At 38.0% G+C, this 16,537-nt stretch overlaps 1 protein-coding gene across 2 annotated transcripts in view; it reads right to left on the bottom strand.

The window, feature by feature from the left end:
- Positions 1-2,046: 2,046 nt before the first annotated feature.
- Positions 2,047-16,537, bottom strand: part of LOC149029322 (protein VASCULAR ASSOCIATED DEATH 1, chloroplastic-like) — a 98,029-nt gene continuing 83,538 nt past the window's right edge. Inside the window, exons 15-18 of one of the 2 annotated variants that reach the window (XM_089141517.1) lie at positions 4,892-4,953; positions 4,763-4,805; positions 4,371-4,651; positions 2,048-2,887 (exon numbers count right to left, since the gene is read on the bottom strand). In XM_089141517.1, coding sequence (XP_088997643.1) covers positions 2,654-2,887; positions 4,371-4,651; positions 4,763-4,805; positions 4,892-4,953 — 620 coding nt within the window. In that variant the 3' untranslated portion in view covers positions 2,048-2,653. Of the gene's footprint in view, positions 2,888-4,370; positions 4,652-4,762; positions 4,806-4,891; positions 4,954-16,537 lie in introns of both variants that reach the window. The other variant, XM_089141520.1, reaches the window with a different exon arrangement.

Here is a 16,537-nt window from a genome sequence, read left to right as displayed (position 1 = left end):
ATTCTAGAGAACACGCGTGACCTAGCCTTAGTTGAAGTTGGTTGGAGGGCAACTTCATAGTGGAATTAGTCTTTCTTCTCTAGAACTTAATGGTGGGTCCTGGTCCTGGTCCTGTTATCTCTTTTCCTTTCAAATAGTTCAAAGCCACATGAATTGAAAGTAATACATTATACATATGATCATGCACCAAGAAAATGTTTTGTTATGGTGGTGGGCATTTTCATTAATATAAATGGACCGGTCAACTTCTATTTTTCCCTTTTTCCACCTTTCCCCCCCTAAATCTGTGCTAATGTGGTAAGCCTACTTATCCCTAGTTTTAAGCTTTATAGTGTGTACATGTCTTAACACATAAATGCTGCAGCACAAAAGAGTCACGCGTTGTGAGTTTCTGACCTGGAATTGTTTGCATCAAAAGCAGCTTTCCCAACTCCCAACAAGGCTGGTAACATTCTCCTTTCCCACCTCAGATTACAAGCAGAATCAAACTTTCCTACAAATTTCTATTAAGACTGCTAACAGAGAAAAATGCATGCCCAGAGCTTTAATGAAGTAAACTGATGAAGACAGATGATCCCTGGAATATGATCAGATGAGACATTTTGGAATTTCCAAGTCATCTGACCAAAAGAAATGTCAGGGATCTGTCGCTACAGACTTAACCAGAACTACATATCACCACAAGAGAAAAAGAAAAAGGAAAAGGAAACTATTCACAAGATCAGACTCACTGCCTGCATAAAATATTCATGTTATTGTATTGTGGCTTAAAATGCTCCACATCCCTTCATTGTGCAAAACCTGTAAGCACTAATCAAATGATTCAATGGTGGGGTGAAAGCATTAGGGTGGGAAAACTCTGATTTGGCACTTGAAAATCAATATATTATTGTTCAGCCACATCTGAACTTACTATCACCATGATCAGTTTCCTCAGTAGCAACTACAGGATCATATCATGTTGAATTGAAGTGGGATTATTGGTATGTGTTGCAGAAGACCGAAGATGTTCCTGATGGTGAGGAGAAATTCAAAGTTTCTACCTTCCATATGGTAAATTTAGAGAATACAAAGTCAAAAGATAATAATTTAACAACTCATTCATGAATAAACAGTCATCAAGTCAGTCAGACCGAACTCAGAATTTTATTGGACCGTTCTTAGTTTTGATCATATTAGAAGCATTGTAGCACATACCAAGGTAAAAGAACTGTCAAGTGTCAAGCTCAGGTGAAAGATCAGAATGGCAATCCTTCAGCATGAGTTAGAAAACAGTCAAACAGCCTTAAATGATCATGCAATTCAGCCAGGAAGTTTTTCTGCTTCCAACAATTTGTCCCATGGCACTCCAAGAAGGCAAAGCAGCTAAAAATGAAAATGGAACCTTGTAGGTTAAGCATTTCTCCACAGAAGAGCCATTTGGCTTTCAACCACAATCCCCTACCTCCCTTATGTAATGACAATAATAGACAATACTTCATCAAGTATTAAATGAAATTAGTATTTAGTTTATTACAAATTTAGATGGAGAAGATTCTATTTTGAAGACTTTCATTTCTCAGTAGGAACTAGTCTGCTGAACAAGTGCATGTCAACTCAACCAACAAAAGATGGGGGAAAAGGAAGCAACTGATCTCCAAACAGGAAGCTATGCTCCACAAGATCAATTGTGTAGGCTGGTCTCACAGGTGATTCACTCAGAAATATCATAAGACACTATTGAAGGTACAGTGATCATAACATTAAAAAGACAACAAAAAATCACATTTACATATTCTTCCTTTGATGCTCTCTGGTGGGAAAAATTGAAACTGTACTGCAGTTAAAGTTGCCAATTTTATTACGCTAAATAAGCATAAAATTTTCCAGACACTTTCTCGATCCTTGAATCAGTTAGATTGAAATGGAACGCAACTGCTGCTTTCTATATAGTCATAGAAAGCAACCTCCTTGTAAAAGCAGGGAATAAGGCTGCATAAACCCTCCCTAAATCCTGCAGTGGTGGAAGCCATGTTTACTAGGCATGCACTTTGTTATCTAAAGTAACCCAGACACATTTATCTGCCTAGGTACCTATTTCCTCTTATAACTAGTAAATACAACAACAACAACAATAAGCATTGTCCCAACTAAATGGGGTCGGCTACATGGATTCTTGCCCTACATGGATTATAACTAGTAAATTCATTCTAAAGAATTTCCAAGTTATTTTCAACTTCAGGATACAGGAACTATAGATTATTGATTCATAGAAATGTTGAAAGGAGCTTAATTTATTATATGGGAAAAAAATATTCGTGAAAGCCAACTCTCTCTTCTTCAAGATGGTAATCACTTAACCAAAACCAAGTATATTTTCTCTTGATCAACAAGAAATGCCATGCAACAACAAGAAATTCAGGGTGTATAGTATGTATAAGAGTTGTATATATCATCCTACTGTATGTAAAATAGGGTGATGACAATCTTTGCCTTATCTGATGTTCAAGGACTGTAGCTGTGATTTTAAAGTTGTATATATCATCCTACAGTACATAAAATGGGGGTGATGACAATCTTTGCCTTATCTGATGTTCAAGGACTGTAGCTGTGATTTTAAAGTTGTATATATTATCCTACCGTACATAAAATGGGGGTGATGACAATCTTTGCCTTATCTGATGTTCAAGGACTGTAGCTGTGATTTTAACAGTTGATGTTCATGGCGCATCCTCTCTAAACGAGTCTCAACCATGTGCATCTCATCTTTTAGGTGTTGAACCCATTTTTCCAACCAGGCTACATCTGCTGCTTTATTTCCCTTGTCACCAGTGGTTTCATTCATGTAGTCTAATTGAGTGACGAGATGGACTTGTGTTGTTCTAGTTGACAGTACAATTATACTCAGCTGTACAGAAAAAGGGGGGGGGGGAGAAGAAACATAAGTTAGCAAACATATAGATCTGAATAGAAAGGATAACAATCAATGGTAATATATTAGGGGGAAACAGTTGTACAAGATGACAGAATACATTCACTGGAAGGAAGATGGAGAATAAATGGGTCGGGGGACTAGCCCAAGAAGGAGCGAACTACTTTACTTCCTTGCTGCATCATTTTGTATTGCACATGCAGCAAGCTGAAACCCATCTAATGGGTGAAATTGGGTGATTTTAAGACTATGTGACGTGTAAAAGTAGGACAAAGATAATAAAAACTTCAGTTTCATCTTAAATTCTGTTCTAGACATCAGAATGCTAAAACAAGAAATAGTATAATTTTCTAGTATCATCATTAGACATGCTATTATTCTCAAAAATCGCTACGTACTGATTCTCAAACAGGAGGGCTGATTGTTAGGAACTCTTGGGAATCCTCCATGAACCTTTATTGTATAATTATCAACTGAATTAACAGGTAGTACTCCATAAATTGCTTCAGAATATCTGTTGAAGGTGATGAAATGATGGATTAAAATCAACAGGCTGCTGTTTTACAACAGAGAATCTTGCACATCTCTTTATTAGTGTCAGAATCTCTAAAAGTATAAGCCATTCAATGGAAAGGATTCCAACAGTTATGGCATATCAGAAAGGCTTGCTGCTAGGTGGTACCCTGATACCACAAAAATGGGTTTCTGGAAACCTCTGGAGACCTAGAGGTTTAGGATCATACATACTAAAATAAACCAGACCCATGGTGAAGATTCCATGAATAATATCAAGATATCAGATGCACTTCAGAATGCGATAAATTGTTCTATCCGGTGAACATAAAAATTGGAAATTGAAACCAACCCAATGGTCAGGTTCCAAGTTAAAGTCCCAATGGAAGATAATTTTCAAGAACTGAAAGCTGATATCACTGGTGGACAGATCCCAAAACCGTTTGTAAGTCTCAAATGATGATGAAATAGTTGTCAACAAAATCAAAACCAAAGTCAATAAACCGCGATCATCAAAACTAAACCCAAGCATATGCTTTTTCTGAACCAGAAGAACTGGTTCAAGGAAGAAACGCAAGGCCGAATCAAATTATAAGTTAACTATTAATAGCAGTGCTAAGTACTGAGTCAAACTCCTCTCCCTACTCTTCCTTAAAGAGTACCTTCCTTGATCTGCATTAGCCTAACCTATCATTACTTTCATCTCTTTGACTCCATCCTCCCTCTCTTAACAAGATTATTCCCCTTGCAATCTCCAATCTCATGGAACTTCCAGACTACCTTATACCTTTTGTAGTTAATTTAGTAAATTTAAGTAGCTTACACTTTCCACTTTCCACAATCCACACCCATAAAGAATGTATTTTACAAAACATGCAAAACAACTACCTTTGTAATTTATTTGTTAAAAGAAAAGAATTTATTTATATCTTCAGGAAGCAAATACCTGCACCAGCAGGAAGAATAAAACTGCAGTCGCGACTAAGATTAGAGGAAAGATGCTTTGACTTTTCAAATACGAACATAAAGTTGCCAATGATTCTTTAGATAAAACTTTTCCATTTGAGCCTTCTTGCAGCAGACTTTGGTACTGTGTATTAAATTTCAAAGGATCAGATTCTTTTGAAAGTTTTCTCATATTATGTAATCCTTCTGGTGGTGCCGAAATTTTTGCATGCCTTTCCAATTGTGCATCATTTTCATCTGTGTTACCATCACAAGATGATCCTGCATAAGAAAAATAAAGAGCAGAAGAATATGAGAAGTTTAGTCGTTAAGTTCCACCCAAAGATAATGCAATAATTAAATTTGGTGCATAATGCATTTCAACAACACTACCTTCTAGTTTTCTAACGTATTTCTGCTTCAGCTTTTCTTTTGCCTGAAACATATTCAATTGAATAGTTTAATATATCAACTTAAGATCTCAAGTTAAGTCAGATGCATCAATTAAGGGACAGTGGATACAATTTTAATCCAAAGTGCATAAGCCCCTTTACACTCTGCAATAGTTGACTGCTCTATTTTCCCTGCAACATAGTTCGCCCACATTACAAATAAGTATCATATCCAAGTTTCAGAGCTACAAATATTGGATTGGAATTCCAGTGACAAATAAATAAATTACTAAATATGTGTTCTAAATTTTTGTGAAAAGTGATTTTTTTACTAATAAAAAAAGAAACAAAATAGACAATCTCCTAGAACCTAAAATAGGGGGAAGGAGATCTCATTAAAGAGGACATTTCCTTTTAGCAATTGTCCAAAACAAGCCGAAAAAAATTAAAACCTGAAATAAACATGTCCTTCTACATCCTTCTGAATAAGCTCCTTTACCTTCCCTTGAAGTCCATAGACTCCCAAGGAGAGAAGGAAGAGGATTAAACTGTGGTTTAGGTGTAGGGCTTTGTAACCCTACAGTTTAGGTGTGGGGCTGATGTTGATTCTAATGTTGAGAATAGGACAAGCAAGGTTCGGGTATATGCTGGAGGCTAGGGTGTAAAGAAACTCAAATCGGATCCTTGCTGTAATTTAATTTCAGATTTGAGTCTCCAAGTTTAGGGTTTTTGGAATTTAGTGTTTAAGAAAAGTTAGGGTTTATAGGGGACGGCTGGGGCTAGGTTGAGGTCCAAGGTAAAGGAATTAGGGTTTGGATGAAGGGTTTCAATGTTATCAGTAGAAAAGGGTTAGGGTTTCTAAGGTTTGGTGAAGGAGAGGAAGTGTGGGGTTTTCTAGGGTTTTGAGCAAAGGGAATGGGCTGGTAATTAGGTTCGAAGGTGTTGGTTGAGTTCTACTAGGAGTTCAATTCTATTAGAGTTTGTGTTCATGTAAATTTCTATTTCTTGTTACCCAAGTAAGGGTATGTATGTAATAGTGTTTTTTCCACTTTATTATAAATAGAGGGCTTGAGATCACACCGATCACAGTAAGCCATTCTACCAACATGGCATCAGAGCCTAAGTTCGATTAGGGAAGAGAGAAAAAAAGAGAAAAAGCAAAAATCTCTCTCTCGCTATCGAAATCCTACTTTTCTTCTAATTTTTCAAACCCATCGTAATTCCCTGAATTTTTTTCAAAAACCCATCGCCTTTTTTTTCTTTTCTGGTAGTTCCACCTTCTTTTTCTGTTCTTCAGTTCCACTGCACCCATCGCAAACTCATTGCAACCCATCGGCTCTTTTTTTCCTGGCAGTTCCTCTTTTTTTTTTTTTTTGTTCTTCAGTTCTGCTGCACTACATTGGGTTCGATTAGGGAAGACCAAGAAAAAAAAGGAAAGAAGAAGAGCAGAAGAACTCCGCCGCTGCACTACTGCTGCTCCTGCAACACCACCTTCCTCCGCCGTTGCAGTACAGTGAGTTATTTCGAACCCTTCTACCTTCCTCTGCACTACCCCTGCACTACTGCTGCTCCTGCAACTCTGTTTTTTTTTTTTTTTTTCTCATTCTTCATCTGAAACGAGAAGTTCCTATAGAAGACCAGATTTTGGCCTGTGATTCGATTAGCCCAAACAAAACAGAAATTGGCTGCGATTCAATTAGAACAAGCAAAACAGCAAAAACAAATTCTGATGTTTGAGGGGTTTAGTTTGTAAATTTGCATTCTTTTAGGGACCTATTGGTAAATAAGCATAGTTTCACGGACTTATGTGTAATTTTGCATATTTTTAGGAATCTATTTGCAAATTCACATAGTTTTAGGGACTTATGCATGATTTTACATCTTTAAGGGACCTATTTGCAATTTTACATAATTTCAGGGACTTGTGTGTAATTTTGCATATTTTTTAGATACTTATTATAATTTCCCTGTTTTCAGGGGCTTATTTGTAATTTCCCATAGTAAAAAAAAAAAAGGAAAAGAAAAGAAAAAAGAAAAGAAAAGAAAAAGAAAAAGAAGGAAAGAAAGAAGAAGATAAAGAAGAAGATAGAGAAGAAGAAGGAAAAAAAAATGGTATTCTTTATAAGCATTTTTTGAATCCTATCATTTGTTTAGGTGGTTTGGCTATGCATTCTGCGACGTTTCAGTTACTTTGAAGGGGTGAAGACTAAAGAACTGCAGACAATTCTTTCAACATGGCAACTACCGATGGTATTATTGCTCTCACTGGTCCGAACATTACCCCACTCTTCATCCTCTTTTGGTAAGATTTGATGGCACGATTTATTTGATTTGGTCTCGACTTGCTTACCTAACTATTGCCGAAAGAGGACTAGTTGGACACATTACAGGCACCACTATCAAATCTACTACCACAAGTGTTTCACAGGATAAATGGATATCAAATGACTCTCTTATTATGTCATTCTTTTTTAATTCCATGCATCCAAATATTGCCTGGGGATACCTATTACTTGATATTGCAGCCTGGAAGACTGCTATTGAAAATATGGACAGTTGGGGAATGATGCACAGATTTATGAGCTATGAAAGAAGCTTCATCAGACTACCCAAAAGGAATTGATTATGGCCCAATATTATGCCGCGTTGAGATCTCTTTGGTAGGATTTGGATCATAATGGGGATTATCACCCCACTAACCTAGATGATGTGACTTATTGGAAGCACGTTGATAAGATTCGAGTATATGACTTCTTGGCAGGTTTGAATGTGGAGTACGATCTGATCAAAGTGCAAGTATTAAGTCGTTCTCCTTTTCCTACACTAAAACAATCTTATGCTCTTGTTCAGTGTGAGGAAAGCTGCCGATTAGCCATGCTTCATACTCTTATCGTGGAGAAATCAGCCTTACAGTCTGTTAGCACTAAATCTTATTCGACTAAGGAGATTGTCAAATGGGAGCACTGTCACAAACCATATCATATTAAGGCCAATTGTTGGAAGCTCCATGGGAAGCCTACTGATTTTGAGCAAAAAAAAGCACAAAGAAGGGGAAAACCGAAAGCTAATCTTTCCAAGACAGTTTCCACAACACCCTCTGCAGACATTGGTTTTTCATATAAGGAGTTAGCTACTCTGTGACATATTTTGCAGTATTCTATTGCCGGTACAACCTCTACTGCTGCTTCCTCCACTACCCATACCAACTCCTACCTTGCTACTTCAGGTAAAACTTTTATAGGCTACCACGTTTATTCAGTTTCTGCTCCCTGGATCATTGATACAGGAGCCACAGATCATATGACAGGTTCATCATCTTTTTTCTTACATTATGCTCCAACATCCGAAAAAGATAAAGTTCAAATTGTTGATGGCTCATATTCTTTCATTGATAGAAAAGGGACCATTCAACATTCACCATTACTTTCTCTGTCTAAAGTTTTACACGTTCCCTCTTTTTCTAATAACTTGCTCTCTATTAGTAGTGTTACATATGACTTGAAATTGTGTGATTTTTTCCCATCTTATTGTGTCTTCCAAGATCTGGTAACGGGGAAGGAGATTGGACATGGTAAACTAGACAATGGACTTTATCTGTTGGATCCAATTAGAGGATCTACTTCTTCTCTGACTGCATCTCCTAATCAGGTCCATTTAGTAATATTCGACCTTCAGTAGTGGCACCGTAGGCTAGGTCACCCCCCTCTAAAAACTCTTAAGAATATCTATGCCTCAACTTGAGGTGGAGTGTTGGTTGAATTCTATAGGAATTCAATTCTATTAGAGTTTGTGTTCATGTAAATTTCTACTTGTTACCCAAGTAAGGGTATGTATATAATAGTGTTTTTTCCACTTTATTATAAATAGAGGGCTTGAGATCACACCGATCACAATAAGCCATTCTACCAACAGAAGGTAAGGGGAGAAGGGAGGGGTATTTGATTCCTAAAGAGGGTGGGAATGAGATGAGAAGTTTGGGAATTAGGGTTTAGGTTTGAGAAGAAGGTGGGGAAACTCAGGCTTAGAAATTTGGAAAATTTAAGGTTACTACAAGAGCGAAGAGAGGAAAGAAGAAGAAAAGCATAATAAATGGGGGGGTGTTATGAGGGAAAGGGGATGGGAATGGGAGAGGATTGAAGGAATAGGGGCATAATCCAAATTCGACTGAGATGATCAAAATTTCAGTCGAAATCTTGATTTTTTTTCAAAACTGAGATGAAACTCCTTAGGCGAGATTTAATTCCTACATTTTGATCTTTTGAAAGAAGTGAATGAATCCTAATATGTGTCTGAAGGACACAACAGGAGCTTTACTTATACTCATCACCTACCTAATACAAAACAAATCAAATCGTCAAAAAATAAGAGATCCTAAAGATCAAAGTAAATATACCCTTAATAAGAGGGGGGGGGGGAAGTAAATCTACTAACAATCAGATCACAATCTCACCTCCAAATCAAAATCCCCCCTCAAGTTGGAGCATAGATATTTATCATACCCAACTTGCCAATGATACTACTAAACATTTTGGTGCTCAAGCTCTTTGTGAGCATATCAGCACGCTGAATGTCTAAGGTAACAAAGGTGATACAAATCAATCAAGACTCAATCTTTTCTTCGACAAAATGTTTGTCAATCTCCACATACTTGGTCCTTATCATGCTGCACTGGATTGTGAGCGCTGACTTAATATTTGAGTACAACTATAAAGGAACCTCCAAATTTGACCCAATCTCCTGAAGCATCCCTCTATATAGTGGCAACATTAGGAATAAGAAGGTAACTTTCTGAAATGTTTGGTTCAATGGAATTAAGGAGAAATCTCATAACCAAGCACTCATCTGTCTCACACTCATCTGGAGTTGTACCAGGTGAAGAAGGTATGATAGAAGTTCTATGAAGATGGCTAGTTAGACCATGAGCACCAACTGCAAGAGAAAAAGCGAGACCAACAAAAATAATTGGTCCCATTAAGCTTAACAGTGGTCATCTGAAAAAGGGAAGAATCTTGATCCCGAGAACATGAAGAGATGAGAGGATCCTCCACACCAAATGCAACAGAAGAGGCTGAAGAGACTGTATCGACCATCGTCGGAACAAAAATAAGGTCAAGGACTAAAGGGAAAACATTTGGGTAGCAAAGAAATGCTCACTACCACAAACTAGATGAGAAAAGATAAACCTTTAAGGGATTTTTTTCCCTGAACATAGGAGAGACAAGGGCGATGGCTATAGGGACACTCACAATGGCTAGGGTTGTTAGGCGATTGGCCTAGAGGGATCACATATGGCTGTTGGCAATGCCGGTGTTGGGGGTTCTTCTAAGCATATCGCTAGGTTAGAATGGTGGAAGAGATGCTGGCAATGGCTGGTGGTAGTGTTTCTGTTTCAAATATGTAGTAGCATCTTACGATGGTATAAAGAAGAAAAGAAAGGTGGCGAAAGAGGAAATGGGCTAGGCGATGGTTTTTGGAACGTTTGATGGTGGTGTCATGGGAGAAGGATGAGCCACGCGGTGGCGGCGGTGGCGGCAATGGCTAGTGCTGGCCCTCAGCTTAGAGAAGGCTCTGATACCATATTGAAAGAAGTTAATGAATCCTAACATGTGGTTGAAGGACTTAGCAGGAGCTTTGTTTATACTCATAACTTGCCAAATACATAATAAATCAAATCCTCCCAGTGTGGGAATCTTGCAAGAAAAATAAGAGATCCTAAAAGATCCTAAAGATCCTGGTAAATCTACCTCAATAATGAAAATACAAAACTAGAAAGTAAATCTAGAAAATAAATCTATTAAAAATAAATCTACTAACAACCATATCACAATCTCACCCCCAAATCTACTCAATTTTGTCCTACAAGCTACAACACTACCAGACCAGCCCATTTACTTATAAACTCGCTGGTTTCGATAGAGTCCTAGTAGACTTCGCTGAACATGATAGGTACTGCCAGCCCGATTTCAACACTTCCCACCCAGTTTTTGTGATTTTTGACTCTTTCAAGCCTATTCTCACCAATTTCAGTGACTCCTTTGTCTTCCATCGCATTCTTTGCTCCTCCTTTGGGGAATTTTGAAGATTTTTTGCAAGGTTTGTGTTGTAATGCGAGGATAACCCTATTCTAATTAGGAAACCTCAGTCCATGTTTTCAACAGTTTGTTCTAAACTCCCCTTTTTTTCTTTCACTTTGTTGATGGCTTAAATTGGTGCGTATAGCTTGGAACTGAAGCCTGGGAGTTTTTTTTTTTGGTTATTGTATATTTTATTTTGTATCTGTACTTCTATATCAAAGATTTAATGTATTTTGTATGCAATAAAATTTGTTCAATTTTACAGAGTTTATATTCTCAAAAACTCTCATGTATACTAACAATTAGAATAAACACTTTTCATTGGTTTTTTTTTAGGAAAATACTTGTGCCATTATGTTCTTTATTCTTTAAATAGGGAGTATGCAAGAAATCATACAGAAAACACTATAAAAATCTGTAAAACCTAGTGATGAAATTACCTAGGAAAATTCCCAGGTTTTGACTGAAATTTCTGAATTTTGATACCATCTCGGTTGAGATTTCGAATCTTGAATAGGGGTTGGGGAGGTGTGGAGATGCCGCCATAGGGGTTGGGAGGTTTTTGATAGGAAGAGGTCTAGGTTTAGCAAATAAGGATTAGGGATGGGGAGGTTTGCCGTAGGCAAGGGGGAGGGGAAAAGAGGGCTGCGAGAGAAAAGAAGGAAGGAGGAGGTGGGTGCTGGGATGAGATTTAATAATACTTGGACGAGAGAATGGATTTTGAAGGACTTGTAAAATTGTAAAATTTTGATCAATACAGCAGCTGCAAGTTTCCCCCTCTTAGCGAAATCCACAACTCCAACTTGGCACCTACAATTCCCAAATTTATTAATTATCATGTCTGTCATCTTTACAAGTTAGGGGCTAAATTTATAGCCTTACACGTGGACTCACAATGGACTTAACATTAAAAGGTGACTCAAACTAGAACTTCTTCTTGGACTTAAATTGGAAAGCAACCAAACTAGGACTCTTAACAAAATAAAAATGCAAACACACAAGGACTTCTAATTTAAGAAGGAATCCCTTTCAAGATAGGGGTCCAACTTTGAAATTCAAACAAAGAAGGACTCTAATTGGCACTCCCACTCCACTAGGGACTCTCACATATCTTAAATTACAAAACAAGAGTAGGACTAGATTCCTTGGTAGAAATTGGAATACAACTGAGTGAATCCATCTCTTATTAGGACTCTTCAATAGCTAAACCAAAACAAATCCAAACTTCAAAACAAAAGTAGAACTAGTTTGCCAAATTCTCTCAATGGAATTTGGGCTACTAATAGAGGAATCCCTCTCTAATGAGGACTCGTAGCTAGACTAGGACTCTAATCATAACTCCACATCAAATAACAAAATAAAGATAGACTTGGATTCCTAACAAGATTCTGATTTGGGCTAGATCAAATTGGGCTGGACACTTGGATAGGGGTACCAAAATGACCAACATGCCCCTATGCTGTCCAAATTTCCATGCATTGCTGGCTGGGCCGTAGGGTACTGGCAACCTCCTTGGGCATTCTTTGGGTAGTTCTGGATCTGGTTCACATCACCTTGCTTCCTCCAATGAGACATAAGCAAGGTTACAATGACCATTCTATTGCTGCCTAAAATCCGAGCTCAGGTCCTCAGGATGGGATCCACTCCTACTTGTGTCTTTCTGGAGGGAGGGAGGGTAGTTGGAAAGAAGCTGCATGGGCAGTTTCCATGTCTGGACCTGTATCTAGCGAGAGATGGGTTTTATTTGATATTGCATTTGATCCAATCCCTGGGAGCAATCATGTACTAATGCCAGGCCTCGCAGTAATGATAACCTTCGACAACATGAAACAACAAGGGTTCAAAGGATTTGGCCTTCAAGCACCAGGAAGCCTACATTAAAGTATACCTAACCAGCCTTTGTAGGACCTCTAGTCCCTTGAGTTCCCCCTATATCACTTGTCTATATCTGTTTTGAACTTGTAATATATCTGGATTTAGTGTTGCTATAATGGGGAGCATGTGAACCGAGCAAATGGCAAAGACTCAAAAATCTTTTATTTTGATCATTTGAGAACACCCTCCCTGATCTCATGGAATAGACTGATCTATGTCCACAAGCCCACTTTATTTATGTTAGACTTGAGAATGTTCTGCAACAGGTACAAGACGCTAGTTCCCTAAGACAAAAATATTCCTCTACCCTGAATTACAACTGATAAAATAAACTAATTTGACATTAAATGTCAAGTTATATCATCAGTTTCACTGTTTCAATCAATCAGTGATAGGTTTCCTGCCACTAAGTCAACAAAAAGAACTGCATACCTGTCATGGAACCTCAATGTTATTCTATGAATAGGAAATCTTCCTGCTAGGTTGCTTAATGGTGATCCCAGGGAACCCCCCTAGACTTTCTGCTCAGCAGCACTTCAAGCAATTGTTGCGCTTCCATATTTCACTTTTTAGTGTTAGCAATATCAGTGGCAGTTTAGTAATTCTGCCCAACTTTAAGTCAGTGTTACCAAGGTCATCTGGGATATTAGTCTTTTATTTGAAGTCAGTGTCTCATTTCAGATATAAGCCATGGGTTGGGCCTCTATTCCATGTAAAGGACTAATTAGAAAGATCCCCATTTGTTTGTCCTAGTGTTAAAGTGATGTACGATCCAAGCCTTCCCACACTAAGTGGAAGCCAAGACTAGGAAAAGTCCATAGAGTTGCTATCCAGCACCTAAAGCTGCTTCCCAGCAGTGCATCAATCTTTTGTTTTCTTTTCAGTTTCTAGCTTAGTTCAATTGAGTAGCCGCAGACTTGAAATTCTTCCCAATCTGAGTGACATATTAGGATTCCTTTTATGTAGTTTTTGAGTCATCAAGGGAGGCCAACGATTTAGGGCCCCACCCATATACAGATCTGAAATATAAAGACCTATTAAAGTTCTATTTACTGGTATATGGCGAAATATTAGTCCAGCTTGTAGTCTTAACCAGATAATGACTCCAGCATATGACTTGTAAATGAGTCCAGCTTTTAATTATTAATAAAGCTTTTCAGTTCAAGCATTCCCTTGAGTCTTGCTGCTGCAATAAGTTTAGCTCAATATGGAAGGTCCAAAGTTGAAGAACATTGAGATCCAAGATGAAATCAAGCCTAGAGACTTGCTTTGGCTGATAGGACAGCCATCCACAACACCTGATTCAAGCATCTACAAGGCCCCCATCCAGGTAGCTAGCAGCCTACCCCCAACCCCCCTTCTCATTCCTCCCTCAAGCCTTAATTTCTTTTTGAAATACCCTACCCCTTCTTCATTCCCTTTTTTTCCATTCCATAACAAGAAGCCTCACATCTCACCAACCAATCATCACACTCTACTCACATTCCAGCGGCCATACAGCCCTCACCTTTGATCCCCATTACAGCCCAAAGTACCAACTGAAACCCAGATCTGCCCATTCTTGAGTTTGACACCTTTTTTCACCCAAAAATCAAGATTCTATATAACTTCAAATTCCACCATCCAAACTTAATGAAACTCCAAGATTATCTACTTGGCAATTAGCCCATGACTTACTCTTAGTTTCATCCTATTTCATCATCATTAGGTCCGTGTAAGCCATCTCAAGAAACCTCTCTCAAATTGCCTCCATTACCTCATTTTTATGTTTTCTTGAAACATACCCTAACCCCTCCATACCCAACTACCACTACCCCATATATATCCATTTTACAACCTCACTACCCAAACTAGGGGATTCACAGCCTCACAGGTCACCAATTCAATCCCAATTAGGTCACTGTTCAGAGGTCACCCCATAAGCCGCACCTGAATTCACTAATTCAGCCTAGAGTTAATCCTTCTTTAATGCACAGTTCAAGATCTCAGTTTTGAAGCTGGATTCAACCAGCCAGAAATTGAAATCCGGCAGAGATCTCATGAAACCTGGTTGAAACCAGGGAATTTCCCCCATCCTTCTTGATATGTGGTTTCAACCCCTAATTCATGGTTTTTTTCATTTATTTTGGTATACACGCAGCTATTTGGAGGGCTTCTATACGCAATGGATCAGCTCTTTTTCTTGAAAAAAAAAGGAATCACTCAAAAATAACTGATATGATTCTTGACCGAAGTCTACCATGGTTTTCTGGAATTCAGAATACTAGATTACCAATTTAGAAACATACAATGACAGATACAAGGAATTATAATGTACTTAAATACAAAAATGTCAAGAGATGGAGATAGTTACCTTTCTTATTTGATGGCTAAATTTTCCTCCAAACTAGCTTGTTTTGAGTTAAAGATCCACTATAAGTAGAAGAAATCCTTGGTATTTGGCAGAAGTCCAACAAAATCATCAAAATGAGCAAAGTATATGTTGAAACCAGAATCAGATCTCTCAAAACCAGCAAGATATCTCAATTTCTGGTTAAGACAAGGGACTTTAAGTCACTTAAAACCCAAATTTTGTTTACCCCCATGTTTTGTCCCAGTGAGATTTTACCGTGATCCAGGTCAGTTTTGACCAAGACTTGGGCCATGCTTTAAAAGTCTTGGAAGATATAAATAGTCCCCCCACCTCATCGATTGAAATACACCATTTAAATTATTAATAAAGTTATCCTCAGTTTTAAGCCCCCATTGTGAGTTTGTGGCTGCAATATGCTTGTTCAATTTGGAAGGTCCAATATTGAAGAACATAAGGTCCATGGTGAAGTGCCTCCATTCTTGCTGTGGCTGAGATGACAGCCTACAACTCCATCTCCACTCGATCCAAGCATCTGCAAGGTCCCCATCCAGGTGTCTACCAGTCACTATTCCCCTTTTTGTATCACCTCATTTTCTATTTTCTAGAATTTTGATACTCTCCAAGACCCCAAAAACAAGAAACTTCATATCTTTCAATCTAGCCATCCAAACCCACATAAACTTGAAGGATCATATCCCTATGTTATTATCTACATCCTCTAAGTTTCAGCCGATTATGATATTTGTATACCTAGTTTTCCATGTCTGAAACATCCACTCCATATTTCTAAGATACACCCATTGGCAAAATTTCCCTAGCAGCTTGGATAACCCACCAAAATTTCAAGTGGAATGTAAAAGGTTGGTTTTAGAAAAATCTAGGAAGAATAGGTCCTCATTCATTTGAGGCTACATTGGAGTATACCTAACCAACCTTTGTGGGACCCCTTGTCCACAGGGTTCCCCCTATATCATTTGTGTTATACTTGTTTTTGGTTAAGACAAGTGCTATGTCTGGCTCATGCTCCTATCGTGGGGAACACATGAACTGAGTAAAATGGCAATGAATCAAAAGATTTTCTGTTTTGGTCATTTGATAACACCCTCCCTGATGACATGGATGATTACCTCCTTAGTCCCACTTTGTTTATATTAAACGTGAGAATGTTCTGCAATAGGAACAAGACAATAATTCCCCTAAGACAAGATAACCTCTGTGTCCACCTTACAACTGGTAGTACACTAATTTGACAAAACCTATCAAATTAGATAATCGGCTTCAATATTTCAATCAATCAATGATTTGCTTTCCTGCCTCTAAGTCAAGACAAAGTAAAATTTGACAAACTATATATCCATCATGGAACTTCAATGTTATTCTGTAAACTGGAAATCTTCCAGTTAGATTGCTTCATTGTAATGTTATAATGATGGTAAAGGCTTATGATGAGATAATCTTCTAGGTAAATAGTCCT

The sequence above is a fragment of the Hakea prostrata genome, chromosome 1, assembly GCF_041222555.1.
Source record: "Hakea prostrata isolate BN-2017 chromosome 1, UWA_Hpros_2, whole genome shotgun sequence".
Lineage (NCBI taxonomy): Eukaryota > Viridiplantae > Streptophyta > Magnoliopsida > Proteales > Proteaceae > Hakea > Hakea prostrata.
Note: the sequence above shows the minus strand (reverse complement) of the source record. Positions and strands in the feature narration are given on the sequence as shown.